At 34.5% G+C, this 16,502-nt stretch overlaps 1 protein-coding gene across 1 annotated transcript in view; it reads left to right on the forward strand.

Moving 5' to 3' along the window:
• Positions 1-16,502, forward strand: part of DNAH14 (dynein axonemal heavy chain 14) — a gene marked incomplete at its 5' end in the record, with an annotated part of 230,846 nt that overhangs the window by 36,074 nt on the left and 178,270 nt on the right. The window contains 7 exons of the mRNA XM_084254058.1: positions 4,366-4,616; positions 6,404-6,524; positions 10,517-10,784; positions 11,227-11,269; positions 11,365-11,462; positions 14,371-14,537; positions 15,246-15,590. Coding sequence (XP_084110184.1) covers positions 4,366-4,616; positions 6,404-6,524; positions 10,517-10,784; positions 11,227-11,269; positions 11,365-11,462; positions 14,371-14,537; positions 15,246-15,590 — 1,293 coding nt within the window. The remainder of the gene's footprint in view (positions 1-4,365; positions 4,617-6,403; positions 6,525-10,516; positions 10,785-11,226; positions 11,270-11,364; positions 11,463-14,370; positions 14,538-15,245; positions 15,591-16,502) is intronic.

Genomic DNA, 16,502 nt, shown 5'->3' on the forward strand with positions numbered 1-16,502 from the left:
GTGTCTGGTTTTTATACCAAACCTGGCTGCTTAACTCCACCCTCAGGTCGCAGCCACCTTCCCTTTGGTGGTGATGGGATTTGTCTTTCCAATGTCTTGATGGCTTTGGTCTGGAGTGGCTTTGGTCTGTGGAGTCCACAAAGCCTGCATGGAATTTGCTCAGGACATCTTTTCCCCCTAACAATTCTAGCTGCTCGCTTTCAAACAGAGGCTCATGTTTTGACACTGCTCTTTAATGTAGCCAGCAGACCACTAAGTTTCTGGGTCCTATGGCATCAGTCAGGGAACTTTCCCCATTTTCAGAGTGGTTTTACTGATTTTACTTCTGTTATTTTGTTATGATATTTGATATTTAAATGCTGAAAAATGTTGTTCTCTGATTTGAATGCCTTATTTCCTTTTCTCATCTGATTGTTCTGACTGGATTGTTTCTAGTACCATGTTGATAGGAGAGTGGGGACCCTTGTGTTGTTCCTGATCTTAAAGGAAAAACTTTGAACCTTTCACTGTTGTGTATAATGTTAGCTGTGGTTTTGTCATATATGACCTTTATTACATTGAAGTATGTTTTCTCTATACCCAGTTTGTTGAGTGTTTTTTCCTTCTAAGGATGTTGTATTTTGTTAAATGCTTCTTCCTATCTATTATTATAATCATGATCATTATTTCTCAATTAAGGGCGTGTATCCCATTTGCTGATATGTATTGGTTGAATCATTCTTACATCCCAGAGACATATCCTGTTTGATCATGGTGTAATTTTTTTTAATTCTTTTTAAAAAAAGATTTATTTATTTATGCATACAAGAACTGGGTTACAGGCCAGATGTGCGGGAGGGTGAGAGGACTCACCAGAGACAGAGTGGGGAACAGAACAGGCAGACTGACTGAAATATAGTGCTGAAGGGAGCAGCGGGCTAGACAGGAGAGGTCTGCTGTGCCATGTGGGTATCTCCCGGCTGGCCAGGATTGAACCCGCACTGTAGAGGCTGCTGACAGCTTCGCAGTGCTGTGCTTAACTTCCTGTGCCACCAGGGAGGCCCTGATCATGGCGTAATGTTGAATTCAGTTTGCTAGTAGTTTAGAATTTTTGTGGCTACATTTATCAGGGATGTTGTCTGTAGCTGTCTTTTATTACTGTGTCCTTATTTAGATTGTTGGTGTCAGAGTAATGCTGACCTTGTAAAATTAGTTTGGGAGTATAATCTTCTCCTCAAGGGTTTGGAAGAGTTTGGGAAGGATTAGTATTAGTACTTCTTTAAATGTTTTGTAGACTTCACCAAGGATTTGGGCTTTTTTGATACTGAGAGCTTTTGATTATTTTTCAAAATCCTGTAAACTGTTGGGGTCCTTGCTGATGCCTCCAGATCCAGCATCTGCAGACCCAAGCAAGTACTGGTGGTGGCTGAAATTGGTGGTGTGCACACACTTAGCTGTTGGGTCTATTTACAGGTGCCCACATTGCAGGAGCAAGTTGGAGATACATGTGTAGTTATGAGTGCCAGGGCAGGAATCAGTGGCTGGGTCAACCGCAGGTGTCCTGATAGCTGCTGAAACCTCATTGTTGTCATGTGAGCTATGGCTTCTGAGTCTCACCAGACTTAACTGCTCTAATTACTGTGTGAAAACATAACAGTTATGAGCGAACTGAATGGAAACTGAGAGCCTCTGCCATTGAGGTAAACCTGAAGTCAGAATTGAGATCTGCTTAATCCAAAATCTATCCTGTGTTGATAGAGAATAAGTTAGCTATTAAGTGCCAGAATTTCCACCAGCCCCACTGACATTAATTAAAAAGAGCAGTCCTTATAGGCATATCACTTGTATCTTGGTATTGATAAAATTATTAGACTGTTTAAAGCTGTTTTGGTATTAATGCTAAAATTTTTTATTTTGAATAGTTAACAGGCTCAGCTTTGCCATTTTATCAGTTAAAAATCTATGTTATGCACATAAAGTTTCCAAGTCATGTGACCAGTCCTGATAAAATATAACCTTTTCAATAAAAACATCACCCTTTAAATAAGTTAGTATTCCATTAGCCAAGTGCAGGTTGACTGTGCTCTTAATTGATATAGAAAATGCCTTGTCTTACAATTTTTTTCCTACCATCAACCCTTTTATCCCCTTTGATCCTTTCTCCCTGCATTATCCCTCTTAACCTCAGAAACACCATTTCACTTATTAATGACAGATTTTATACGTATTTTACTTTGTTGAATGATGTTATATAAAAGTTCCATATTTGTCTGTGATTCTGACTTGCTTTACTACACAATTCTTTTTTTTTTTAAAGATTTATTTATTTATGCATGCAAGAACTGGGATACAGGTCAGAGGTAGGGGGGTTTGGGTATGTGTGTGAAAGGATTCACTAGAGAGAGTGGGCAACAGAATAGGCAGATTGAAATACACTGCTGAGGGGAGCAACGGATGAGTCAGAAGAAGTCTGCTGTGCCATGTGGGTACCTCCCTGGCTGGGAATCGAACTCGTGCTGCAGTGGCTGCCAATAGCTTCATAGGTTGTGTCTAACCCCTTGCACCACCAGGGAGGCCTTACTACACATAATTCTTGTAAAACTTGTTTTTGTGTGTGTGTGTGTGTGTGTGTGTGTGTGTGTCGTTCTCACAGGTGTGAGATACTATCCTATTGTGGTTTCAACCTGCATCTCCTTTATTAAAAGTTATGCTGAATATTTTTCCATACATCCGTTCACCTTCAGGATATACTGTTTGGTGATTTGTCTGTTTAGATCTGCTGCACATTTACTAATTGGATTGTTTGTTTTTATATTGTTGAATTGTATACTTTATTAAAATGTATCTTGTACATTAGTTTCTTGTTTGTTTTTTGAGGTGTAAGTATTTTCTTCCACTCAGTTAGATGTCTTTTTTTCTACTTATATTTTCTTTCACAATTGTTGATTTTTGCTTTTACTTCTCATGTTAAGGGCTGAGTCTCTAAAAACATTTTAATCATTGATGTCATGGAACATATTGCCAAAGCTTTCCTCTATATATTTATTGTTGGAGGTCTACCTTTTTTTTTTTTTAAACAAACAAACAATCAAATAGACAAACAGTTTCTTCAAGTAACTATTGGTCAGTAAATATCATATTGCATTATATTGGCAAACCGTCCGTCCAGGTACACTTAATGGAAAAAATTTGCCAAAATGGTAAACAGCTGAACTAACTTATTAAAAAAAGAATATACAAATGAATAAAATGAAACACAAATAGTTGCAACATAAAAACTAATGAAATTATGTTTTTAAAAATTAGAATACAAGTTGACCTACCAAATATTAACATACCCTTGAAGTAAAAAAGAAAAAACAAGTGTGAACAACACATAAATAGCAAAAAATTGAAAATGCTTTCAGATCTAAAGTTCCATTAATAATAAAAACAAATGTTTATGTGTTTAAAAGGAATCATTTCAAGTAATTTCAGGATTATTTTTATAAGTATTTGGAAGTATTTAGTAGCACCAGTTGTACTGATGACGCCTTGTATTTTGTATCAAAGCATGTCATTCTCCAATAATGTACTCAGTCAATTGTCTTAGGAGATAAATTACTTTAAAAATAAAACTAACCTCAAACTTGAACTTAAACTTTTTCTTAATTTTGTATTACATAGCATATATATGTTTCTTTTTTTTTTTAAAGATTTATTTATTTATGCATACAAGAGCTGGGGTACAGGCCAGAGATGCGGGGTATGAGAGGATTCACCAGAGACAGAGTGGGGAGCAGAACAGGCAGATTGACTGAAATACACCGCTGAGGGGAGCAGCGGGTGAGACAGGAGAGGTCTGCTTCGCCATGTGGGTTTCTCCCTGGCCAGCTGGGGATCAAACTCATGCTACAGAGTCTGCGGATTGCTTCATAGTGCAGTGCTTAACCCCTTGTGCCACCAGGGAGGCCTATATATATATATATATATATATATATATATATATATATATATATATATATATATATTTCTTAAGAAGTCTAGTTGTGTTAGCCTACCATGAGGGAGGTGGAATTGGATTGGGTTTTAGGAAACTTTGTATTTAAACTTGACTCTCCTGTTAGTAACTCTTGATGTATTTGAGTATTCCTCTGTGTCTTAATATGTCGATGTTCATTAGTATGTATTTCCCATTTGAATTCTTACCTGCTTATAAATAAGGTACCAAATTTCATAGGCTTCAAAACACAAATTGTTTTCTCTTTGTTGATGAACAATGACAGATGTTGAAATGTTTAGCTCTAACATGTTATTTAGACAAGAAAAAAATTCTTTAAGTTAGAAATCATGCTATATCAATATAGTAAATCATCACTTGTCTTTCAATTGTTTATTTAATTGTAGGTGGCAAAAAAGAAAGATATTAAAGAATATTTTGAGTCAAAACTCTCTGAAGATGACAGAACCCATTTCAAGCTACCTCAATATCGACGTTTTTTAGAAACAGTATTGAGGTTTTTGAAGCTGGTTGACTACATATTTCAGGAACTCATCTGTCAACTAATGAACACAGCAGTTGTACTGCTTCTGAAATTATTTGATAATTCTGCCAGAATAAAATTTTCAATGGAAAAAAAGAATGAAAGTCTCATCAAGTAAATCACACTTTTTTGACTTATGAAAGAAATTTATAATCATAATGTAATGTATTACCCTTATGTTTACAATCCTTTGTGTATGCAACCAGTCTGTTTTTGCTTATATTTTGTTGAGGATTTCTGCATCTGTATTCATAACAGATATTCTTTAGTTTTCTTTGTTGTCTGATTTTGGCTTCAGGATAGTACTGGCCTCATAGAATAAAATTCTGCTTTTTCCCCCTTAAATGCTTGGTAGAATTCACTAGTAAATACATGCATTTGAACCTGGTACTTTCTGTTTTGGAAGTTTATTAATTAGTGATTTGATTTCTTTAATAGATACATTCCTATTCAAATTGTTTCTTTCTTTGATTTTTATGAGGTAGTTGGAAAGATTAAAAAAAAAAAAACCAGTGATTCTGTGCCATTTTCTCAGAAACTCTTAATACTTTCAAACTTACTACTCCACCTTGTTTTAGATGTCCCTTTTATAAATAACATGGTTTGATTTTTGCTTTTTAACCCAATGTGACAATTTCTGTGTTTTGATAGGGAAGTTTAACCAATACACATTTAGTAATAACTGGTATACTTTGATTTTATTCTTTCCACTTTATTTATGCTATTTATTTCACTTTGTTATTTTTTCTTTTTCTTTTCCAATTGTTCCACTTTCGTAGATTCAGTAAAATGTCTTCTAATTCTCATGTCTTAGATTGTTTATACTTTTTCAGTTTGTTAATTCTCCACCTACCTAATAAATTATGATTAAAATTACATACAAATACTAGTATGTATTTTTAAGTCCTTAATTTTTCATAAAAATGCTTCCTTTTCCTACTGTCCCATTAACACTTGTATTTTTTACTTTTTCGTCCTAATGAAATGGGATATATGATTTTTCATTGAAGTAAAATACATATACAGCATAACAGCTACCATTTTAACCATCGTTAAGTGTGAAAGTCAGAGGTATTAAGTACATTCATAATGTTGTACAACCACCACTATATCCATTTCTAGAACTTTTCCATCATTCTATAATTAAACTTTGTACTCAATAAATAATGGCTCCTTATTCCCCATACATCACGTTCTACACACCCCTTGTGCACACCCCTTGTAACCTCTGTTATGCTTTCTGAGTCCAAGTTTATGTATTCTATGTATCTCATATAAGTGGAATCATAAAATATTTGTCCTTTGAGTCTGACTCTTCTACCCAGCATAAAATTTTCAAGGCTTATCCTTGCTGTATTTAGCATGTGTCAGAATTTCCTGTTTAAGGCTGATTATTTTATTGCATGTATATGCTGCCTTTTGTTTATACAGTCATCTATTCATGACATTTGGGTTGTTTTAACTACTATGAATAATGATGCTATGGACATTAATGTGAACATAGGTTTGAGTTCCTGTTTTCAATTGTTTTGCTTACTTACCTAGAAATGAAGTGCTGGATCAAATGGTAATTCCACATCTGACTTTTGAAGAACTTTCCTAATAGCTGTACCATTTTAATTCTCACTAGCAAAGAAAGCACCAGCTTTCTAATCCTCATCAACACATTGTTTCCCATTTTTTAAAATAATAGTCATCCTGACTGGTGTGAAGTGGTGTTGCATTGTGGTCTTGATTTGTATTTTCCTCATGATTAAGTTGTGCTAACAATTTTTTCATGAACTTACCGGCAATCTACATATCTTCTTTGGAGGAATGTCTAGTTATTAATGTGTTCTGGACATTAATGAAATATAAGAATTTAAAAAGACTGGTGTTTTCTTTCCCATTTCTTAATCTAGAAAATACAAGGATATTTTTGCCTCTGCTGAAAAGATAACAAATGATTATGAAGAACTTGTTAATTCAAAATCAACTTCTTTTCAAAAGTCAGAAGTAAAACCAGAAACGTATACTGATGAGGTAAAATGGTTTTTAGAAAATATAAACACAAATTAAAAAAAAAATTTACAAAATTAAAAAAATACTTGTTTTTAATTGAGGTAATATTGGGAGGTGATACCCATCAGATATTACCATCTTTGTGTACCCACCACCAACTCACCCACATTCCACCACCATAGGCCACCTGCTTCCTTCCTTTCTGTTCTCACCCTCCCCTACCCTCCCCCCTTTGTGCTTCAATTCTGTATTCAGCTATCAAGGGTTAGTTTTTAAGCTTGTCTTTATCTGACTTTTAGTTTAGTTACTTTATAGTCCACATATGGTGACACCATCCATTATTTATCTTTCTTCTTCTTCTTTGACTTATTTCACTTAGTATTATCTATTGAAGCTCATGCCACAAATAGCATGAGTTTATTTTTTTGATTGCTGAGTAATATTCCATATGTATGTATGTAAAAACAAATACTTTATATAAACACATACATATATATTTGTATATATGTATTTTACATATATGCAATATATATATACATATATATGTAATTGTGTATATATATATATACATACACACACACACATATATATCTCATGTTCTTTTTTTTTTAAATATATCTTTTTTTTTTTTTATAGAGGCATGTTTTCTTTCTTTCTTTATTTGTTTGTTTGTTTATACATGCACTGGGTACAGTCAGAAGCGCGGGAGGGTGAGAGAATTCACCAGAGCCAGAGCAGGGAGCAGAGCAGGCAGAAGGACCGAAGTACACTGCTGAGGGGAGCAGCGGGCGGCAGGAGAGGTCTGCGCGCCATGCGGGACCCTCCTCTGGTGGCCGGGGAGCAGCCGGGGATCGAACCGGCACTGCAGAGGCTGCGGGCAGCTTCGCAATCCAGTGCTCAACCGCTGCGCCACGGGGAAGGCACTGGAGAGGAGCCATTTTTGATAGGGTTGTTCTGTAGAGTTTTATGAGTTCTTTATATATCTTTGATATCAGTCCTTTATTGGATGTATGGTGTGCAAATATTTTCTCCCATTCAGTAGGGTGTCTTTTTGCTTTAATGATGGTTTCTTTAATTGTGCAGAAGCTTTTTAGCTTGTTGTAGTCTCAGTTGTTTATGTTGTCTTTTGTTTTCCATGCTCTTGGGGACAAATCCCTAAATTAATCACTAAAGCTTTTATCATGAAACATTTTTTTTATGAAAACATTTTTGCATTTACTATTTAAAAAAAGGAACATTAAGTTTCCAGGAGATAGATGAACTTGTATAATTGAAACTTAGATAGTCACCTCTGAAAATTTCAGGTTATATAATCTTAGCATTTTTTGGAGGGGGGAAGGGAAGGGCGGGGAAAGGAAGGACTAGAGTCAAAATAAGGGGGGGTGTGCAATTGTATGGGGAATATATCCAAAAAGAAAATGCATACATTGTGCAAAGATGAAAAAAGAGGTAAGAATTATCATGAAACATTTTACCTATGTTTTCTTCTATGTGTTTTAAAGTTTCAGGGTTTACTTCCAAGTCTTCGATCCATTTTGAATTGATTCTTGTGCTTGGTGTGAGATAGTGGTCTAGTGTCATTCTTTTGCATGCAGCTGTCCAGTTTTCCCACACCATTTATTGAAGAGCCTCTCATTGTTCCAGTGTATGTTTTTGGCTCCTTTGTCGTAGATTAATTGTCAATATATGTGTGGGTTTATTTTTGGGCCCTCAATTCTGTTCCATTGGTCTGTGTGTATGTTTTTGTTCCATACACACAGGAATGTTTTAATTATTATGACTTTATAATATAACCTGAGGTCTGGAAGTATAATACTTCCATTCTCCTTCTTCTTTGTCAAGATTGCTTTTGTTATCTGGGGCCTTTTGTGATTCCATATGGGTTTGAGTATTATTTTCTCCAGTTCTTTTTGTCAGTGGTGAATTATATTGACTGATTTCATATGTTGAAACATCCTTGTGTTTTTGGTATGAGTCCTACTCAGTCATGGTGCATGATCTTTTTAATGCATTGTTGGATTTGGTTTGCTAGGATTTTATTAAGGATTTTTGTGTCTGTGTTCTTTAGGGAGATTGGTCAGTAATTTTCTTCTTTGTATGTTGTGTTTGTTTGGTTTTGTTATTAGAATAAAGTTGGCTGCATTAAGCATGGATTTTTGTTTTATTTATTTATTTTAAGATTTATTTATTTATGCAGACAAGAACTGGGGTACAAGCCAGAGGTGTGGGGGGTGAGAGGATTCACCAGAGACAGAGTGGGAAACAGAACAGGCAGACTGACTGAAATACACTGCTGAGGGGAACAGCAGGTGAGACAGGAGAGGTCTGCTGCACCATGTGGGTCACCTCCCTAGCTGGCCAGGGGATCGAACTTGTGCTGCAGTGGCTGCAAACAGCTTTACAGGCTGCATCTTAACCTCTTGTGCCACCAGGGAGGCCCAGCACAGATTTTTAATGTAAAATGAATGAGACATTTTAGAATTAAAAATGTGATTTATGATTAGTACTCAAGATTTCTTGCCCTTCCCCACGTGTGTGCATGTGAACACACACACACACACACACACACACACTCCTATTTTATAGAAAACTATTATTATGCTTATTTCATTTGTTTCTTTGTTCTGGAGTTATTGAAGGAGGCACTGATACACAGCAATGGGCAGAACAAAATCCCTGACCTTTTGTAGTTTATATTCTACTGAGGGAGACAGGTAATGAAGAGATGAGTACTATGAATAAAGAAAAGTAAAGGAAGATAAGAGAATTCCCTTTACATGGGAATTGTTACCTAAAGTAGTGGCCATCCTTTCTTGCGCCCCTTCTATATTCTCTAATTCTTTTTGCTTTTCTTCAGAGCACCTAAAAATGACAAAAGCTAAATATGAAATGCTGAGAGAATCACTGAGAAACTTTCATTAGGAAATCTTGCCATGAAGAATTGTCTACCCCACCCTGGCATTATTTTCTTGGAATTTGTATAGCAGATATTGATCCTATTTAGCACAAGTAGTGTTTTTTAATAGTATTATGTAATATGTACTTTATGTATTTTTTCTTTTAAAATACTTTATGTTGAGTTGGTAATAAGGGAGAATGTCCATGAATAGTACATAAAAGCAAATATCCACACTTTTATAGATTGAAATTTGAAAATATATTCAACAAATAACAGTGGCTAGCTGGATGATAGGGATCTAGATACATTTTACCTTCTTATGACTGCATTTTCTTGCACTCCAGACTTTGTACAATATATGCATTGTATTTATAATATACATTTTACCTGCAAAAATATGCTGCACATGTACCATGTCAAGTATAATTAAGCAAACTCTTGTATATCATTTCTCATGTGGTTCAAAGACTTTATTTTTCCAAAGTAAAAGTTTATTTCAAAACTGTAACTTCCTTATATTGACATATACAAATTGACAAGACATATACAAATACACATTTCTTAGAAGGTCAAAGTATGTATTTCATGTGAATCTTCTGAATTCCTTTTCAGGCAGAATTAAAGGCAGGTGTAAAATAATTTGAAACACTGTGGTAAAATAAGCCCAAGTTAAAAATTTGAGCTGAATGAATAAACCATGTAAATTATCTCAACTAATATTTACTAATATTAAAAACATTGGACATATTTTCAATATCTTAAAAGTGAATGTCTGTCTACTCTTTATATCTCCAGGGATAGGGTCTAAGAATTTGCATTTTTAATAAGTTCTCAAATTGTTAATATCAAACCACTCTAGCATCAATTTACTTAGTGTTTTGGGGAAAACTACATCATAATATTAAACTACATTTAGAGGAATTACATTGTAATACTCCATTTATTTCACATTAATTTACTTTTTTGAACATCCAAATACCACCTGTATGGTAATATGATGTTATTCAGTTATAATAAAGTTACTATTTATCATTGAAAATTTAGTCCTGTGTTATAGTAAATGTACTTTCAGTTATATATAGTCACTGGCATTCTAATATATCTGTTATTTTAGGTTTTCATTAGTGATAAAGTGGATAAGAAAAAAATATGTGCAGCGATATTTGAAGTCAATCTACACTTGAGAATTCCTGCTGAAAGTGATTCTTCAGAAAATTCTAAAGAAGACTTTAATGAGTCTGACACCCAATCTGAAAAATCAGAAAATGAAATATCAGAAAATAAAGTCAACTCCGAAAACCATGAAAACCTTTGTGAAGAACTGTTCCCAGCAATGAAGAAACCCAAAACATGTAGTTACAATCTTGGAGACCTATTTTCAGGTAAATAAGACTATTAAGAATGAAGGGGAAATATTCTAATAGCTAGAAAATAACATAAAGGAAATTTTTAGTCACATATTTTCACTTTATAGGTTATAATTTATAAATATTAAAGTAAGAATGGTCAAAGCGAGCATAATGTACAGCTCATTTGTGGCACATGTAAGTAATAACATTTTTAATCTCAAAATGCTACTTCTAACTGAGGGGCACCTGAGGACCCCCTTCATTAGGAGGAACAACACCTGAGAGACTTGCTTAAAAATGTAGACATTTGGACTCCATGTTTGACCTGCTTATGTGAACCTAGGGATGGGGTACATTTTTTTTCAGTACAGTCTTTCAAATGACCTTTCCACTTTACTCTTAAGGTGTTTAGAAAGTCCTGACATGTATCAACTCACCATTTTTTTTCTCTCTTTCTTTCAATGGATTTGAATAGATCTAGATATTGTGACTGAGGTTGATAAAATTGTATGTGATCAGTAAGTATCAGACATTTTTGAAATTATAAATAATTGTATTTTATTTTAGTTACTACTTTCTTCTGAACTATGCTTTTATGTTTTTTTTTTTTTAGATTATCACAATTCCATACAAATCTCTTTATAACTCCCAACAGATTGGAGTTTTCAAGAAAAATTCAAAATATGGTGGCAGATATTGAAAAATGTATAAGTAAGTATTTTAAAAGTGTGTATTCATTGTCTTCTCTGGAAATGTTTTTGTAGATTTAGACATCCGGTACTTTTACAAAGGAATGTGGCAGACATTTGCTACATTAGATAATAAATTTGCCTTCTTGGGACCAATCAATGTGAATTTGGAATTATTTGAGAGTGTATAAATTTGACACATAGTCATAGAATGCATAAAATTTGGGGAAATAACTCAAGACTTGAATTGTTTCAACAGTGTATTTTATTGTATCAACAGGAATTTTATGAGACCTTCAACAAATAGCCAGTATCTTTTATGTTACAGCATGACAGGGTATTGTGCTTACCACTCTTTATGGTGTACAGTTTTACGGGTCTGACAATCATATATCTGCCATCTGCCATCACAGTTCCATACAGATCAGTTCCTTCATTGCCACTTCCTCTATGTTGCCTCTTTCCGGTCAGCCTCTCCCTCTTATCCTGGCAACTGTTGTTTTGTGTCCTTATAGTTCTGCCTGTTCCAGAATTTTATATAAATTGATATGTAGATTTTTGGATTTGGCTTCTTTCACTTACAAAAGAAACATTTAAAATTTGCCTATGTTACTTTAAAAATGAGGTTACCAGAGTGGGAGAGGGGGTGACTAGAGCATGGTGGGAAGAGAGCAGAATGGACGATGTGTGTCTTGGTGGTGGGCCCCACGTAAAACTGATTGGGGGGCCTATGCTTTTAATATGCAATGATTGTAAACCCATTTTGCCTCAATGCAAACAAATGAATAAATTAAAATGCATCTGTAATATTGTATGAAGAATAGTCTGCTCATTTTTACTAATGAAGTTGTATTATCTGGACATAGCACTTTTTTATCCATTCACACCTGGGTTGTTTGCTTTTTGAGGCAATTATAAATAAATCTGCTACAAACATTCACATACAGGTTTCTTGATGAGTGTAAGTTTTCTTTTGTCTTGGATAAATAATCAGAGGTGGGACTGCTGATTCATATGGTAGGTATTATGTTTAATTTTTTTTATTTTGTTTTGTTTTGCTGTATTTTGTATTGTTATTATTTTCTATTAATATTTTATTTTATATAATTCTTACATCATTTTTCATTTTTGCACATTTGCATTTTCATTTTGGTTATATTCCCCATACAATTGCACCCCCTCCCCTTATTTTGACCCTATTCCTTCCTTTCCCCTTCTCTGTAGTTCTTAAAATACAAAATTAATACAAAATATTATGTTTAATTTTTAAGAACTACAGAGGTTTATCATTTTGCAATCTTACCAACCATGTATAAGACTTCCAGTTGCTCTGCATCTTTATTAGCACTTGCCATTGTCTGATTTAAAAAAAAAATCAGCCATTCTAATAGATATGTGGCAATAATTCTTTGTGGTTTTAATTTGCATTTCACTAATGACTAATGATATTGTTCATGTTTTCACATGCTCGTTATATGCATATATTCATGTATATCTTCTTTGGGTCAAATATCTCTTTAGATCTGCTTTTTTAGTTTTATTTTTAAATTTTATGTATTTATTTTTGAACAGAGAAGGCAGATTTATTGAAATATGCTTCAAGGGAGCAGGGGGGTGAGATGGAGATGTCTGTTTCTTATTTTTTTTTTAAAGATTTATTTATTTATACAAGAACTGGGGTATAGGCCAGATGTGCGGGACGGTGAGAGGATTCACTAGAGACAGAGTGGGGAACAGAACAGGAAGACTGACTGAAATACACTGCTGAGGGGAGCAGCAGGTGAGACAGGAGAGATCTGCTCGCTATGTGGGTATCTCCACGGCCGGCAGGGATTGAACCGGCACTGCAGAGGCTGCAGACAGCTTTACAGTGCTGCACTCAACCACCTGCATCATCAGGGAGGCCCCTGTTTCTTATTTTTTAAAATTGGAGTATTTGTTTATTTTTGTTGAGTTTGTGCTTTAGATACAAGTCTCATATTAGCTACAAGATTTGTATCTGAAAATTTTTTTTCAGTCTGCACCTTATCTTCTCATTCTTTTTACAGAACTAAACTTTCTAATTTTGATAAAGTATAGCTTATCAATTTTTATATTTTATGGATTATATCTTTATTTTGTATCTAAAAACTCTTTCCTATGTTTTCTTTTAGATTTATAGAGTTATGTTATTTTATTTTCGCATGTGATTCCTCTTGAGATGATTTTTGACTTATGTGTAAAGAGTAAATCAAAGATCTTTTTCCTTTTATGAATGTACAGTTGTTCATCTAGGCAGTAAAGATTGTGTCTTATCTTTTTTTTTTTAAAGATTGTTCTTTTTTTTTTGAAGATTTATTTATTTATTTATACAAGCACTGGGTACAGTCAGAAGCGCGGGAGGGTGAGTGAGAGAATTCACCAGAGCCAGAGCGGGGAGCAGAGCAGGCAGAAGGACCGAAGTACACTGCTGAGGGGAGCAGCAGGCGGCAGGAGAGGTCTGCGTGCCATGTGGGACCCTCCTCCGGTGGCCGGGGAACAGGCGGGGATTGAACCGGCGCTGAAGAGGCCGCGGGCAGCTTCGCAACCCAGCGCTCAACCGCTGCGCCACCAGGGAGGCCCGTGTCTTATCTTTTTATACTTATGGTGGTGCATTGTTCTTCACATAGCAGATGCATTTCAAATATTTGTTTACTTAATGCTTATTCTAGTTTCTATTTTAATCATGCCTTCCATCACCACCATCCAGGTATCTATGAGTGATTCTTTTTTTCATGTTAAATCCAATGGTTATACCTGCCTTTAAATTCTGTTTATCAGTATAGAATATTAAGTAACTCTCATAATAAATCAGTCTTGGTTTTCAATAGCCCTAGATATCATGGATAATTTTAAGGTACTGTTTTTATTAGAACTTCTGAAACTATTAACTTCTGAATTATATATTTTAGCCACAATTATTCCTCTTTGCCAAGATCCCCGCCTATCTATCTTCACTAATTCGGTTTTAAATGTGGATTTATCTAATAAGACAGAAGGTGAAATAGAATATAAGAAGCAAGCCAGATGGCCAGATTGTCAGAAACTTTTTGAAATGGATACTTCTTACCAAAATAAAGTAAGTTTAAAAACAGTTTGTCTTAGGAAGTATTTGGAGCAGAAACCCACTGATATTTTTAGGTGAATGGAATTTATTGAAAAATTATAGTATCATATTTTTTGGCAATTAGAAAATTATCCCCAGATTATCTCCTTATGTGTCTTTCTCATTCTCATTCATCTGTTCACTGCTATGTGTTTTTTCCCACTTATACTATGAAAATGAGCTTTCTTTATTATGGGTCTCTCAATATTGGCTTGCCAATATGTTGACTTGACATGGCTGCAGTCTTTCCCATTACCATCTAACTGTGTCTTTTTGTTCAATTCAGTATAGAATTTAGTTTTTAAAGTTTTTTTTTTACATTGGATCAGGATTCTACCCCCTTAAAGTAGGTGTGTCTTGGGAATTGGGTAAGGCCACATAAACTATAGAACTGTTTTTTTGGTGGGGGGGCTTTGCATAGATCATATGTATCCTAAAACAGGGTTAAAGCAAAGGAACAAATGAATGGTATATTTAATACATGGCTCAAAATAATATCATAATTATGAAGTTGAATAGCTTCTAAGCCTTCATATAAACATCAATATAGAAAAGTCAATTGTAGTGGTTCTCAATGAAATAAACTCCACATAAACTATTTTAAATATTTTAATTACTTGCATATTTTACTATACATATTGTACTTTAAAAAATCTGACTTTTGAACATTTTTCTTTTTAGATTGTGAGTCTCCTGAATATTATTGGTGATTCAATGGGCCTAGTTACTCTTTATAGCCACAAGTTTTTAAAATACTGTACCATAGTAGAGAAGTCCAAACTCATGATGACAAAACTATCATTTATGGAAGAACTGACTTCAACACAGTTTAAAACTATACTAAATATATTCAGGAACTATCTTATATATATTGCTGATATGGTCATTGAGAAGCGTATTGGCATTTTCAAGGTTCTAAGTCTTGATTATCAGTCAGAATGCTTACCATATGTTGATAATATCATATGTATAAGCCATAACCTCTTGCAATCTATAATTACAAAAAAGAATACAAATCTGCTGAAAGTAAGTACTTTGAAAATTCCTATTGCATGATAATATTTAAAATTAGTAGATAATAATTTTAAAATACATATTTAAGAAGCATACTTGATTATTATTATCCTCAGACAGTTCTAATATGTGTGACATTTGTTTGGGCCATAATGAAATATTACTTGCCCAAGTAAAGCTCTCTGACCACTGTGTCTGAAATTGTACCCATGTCACTTTCCACCTCCTTTCCCTGTTGGAAACCATTGCAAGGAAGCAGGGAAATGAAACAATGCAATTTGTAGATTTTTTCCCCCTTTTTCCCTGTGTATTTATTGTCATTTAAGTACCATTGTTCCACGTCAGTGTAGTGTCTTGACAGATAGGATTTCCCCCCTCATGTGTAGTTCCCATAGCTCACCACAGCATTGGTGCTCCTGCCACTGAGGCACCAGTAGTCCTGTGCTAGAGTCCACTGTGGTCCCTTTCTTGCCCTTTTCTCCCTTCCCCCCTCTGAAAGCCACAGATCTATGGTCAGTTTTCAAGCGTTGGTTTTTAAAGGTTTTATTTGGTCTCACTCTTTGTTTGTTTTTTCTATATTCCACCTATAAGTGGCACCATCCAGAATTTATCTTTCTCTTCTAGGTTTATTTCATTTAGCATAATCCCTCCAGCTCTATCCCTGTTGCTACAAATGGCATGGCTTTATCTGTTTTGGTCACTGAGCAGCATTCCATTCTGACAAAAGAAGGGGAAAATGGTGGCAGGCATTATTATTATTATAAACTCATAATAATTAAAATAGCATAGTACTTTTATAAAAACAGGTGCACAGACCAGTGGAATAAAATTTAGAACTCAGAAATAAACTCAAAATATATGGACAGCTAATATGCAACAGAGGGGCAAAAAATATATACACTGAACTAGAAAAATTTTTTTAAT

The sequence above is a fragment of the Talpa europaea genome, assembly GCF_964194135.1.
Source record: "Talpa europaea genome assembly, chromosome: 14".
In the NCBI taxonomy this organism is placed as follows: domain Eukaryota; kingdom Metazoa; phylum Chordata; class Mammalia; order Eulipotyphla; family Talpidae; genus Talpa; species Talpa europaea.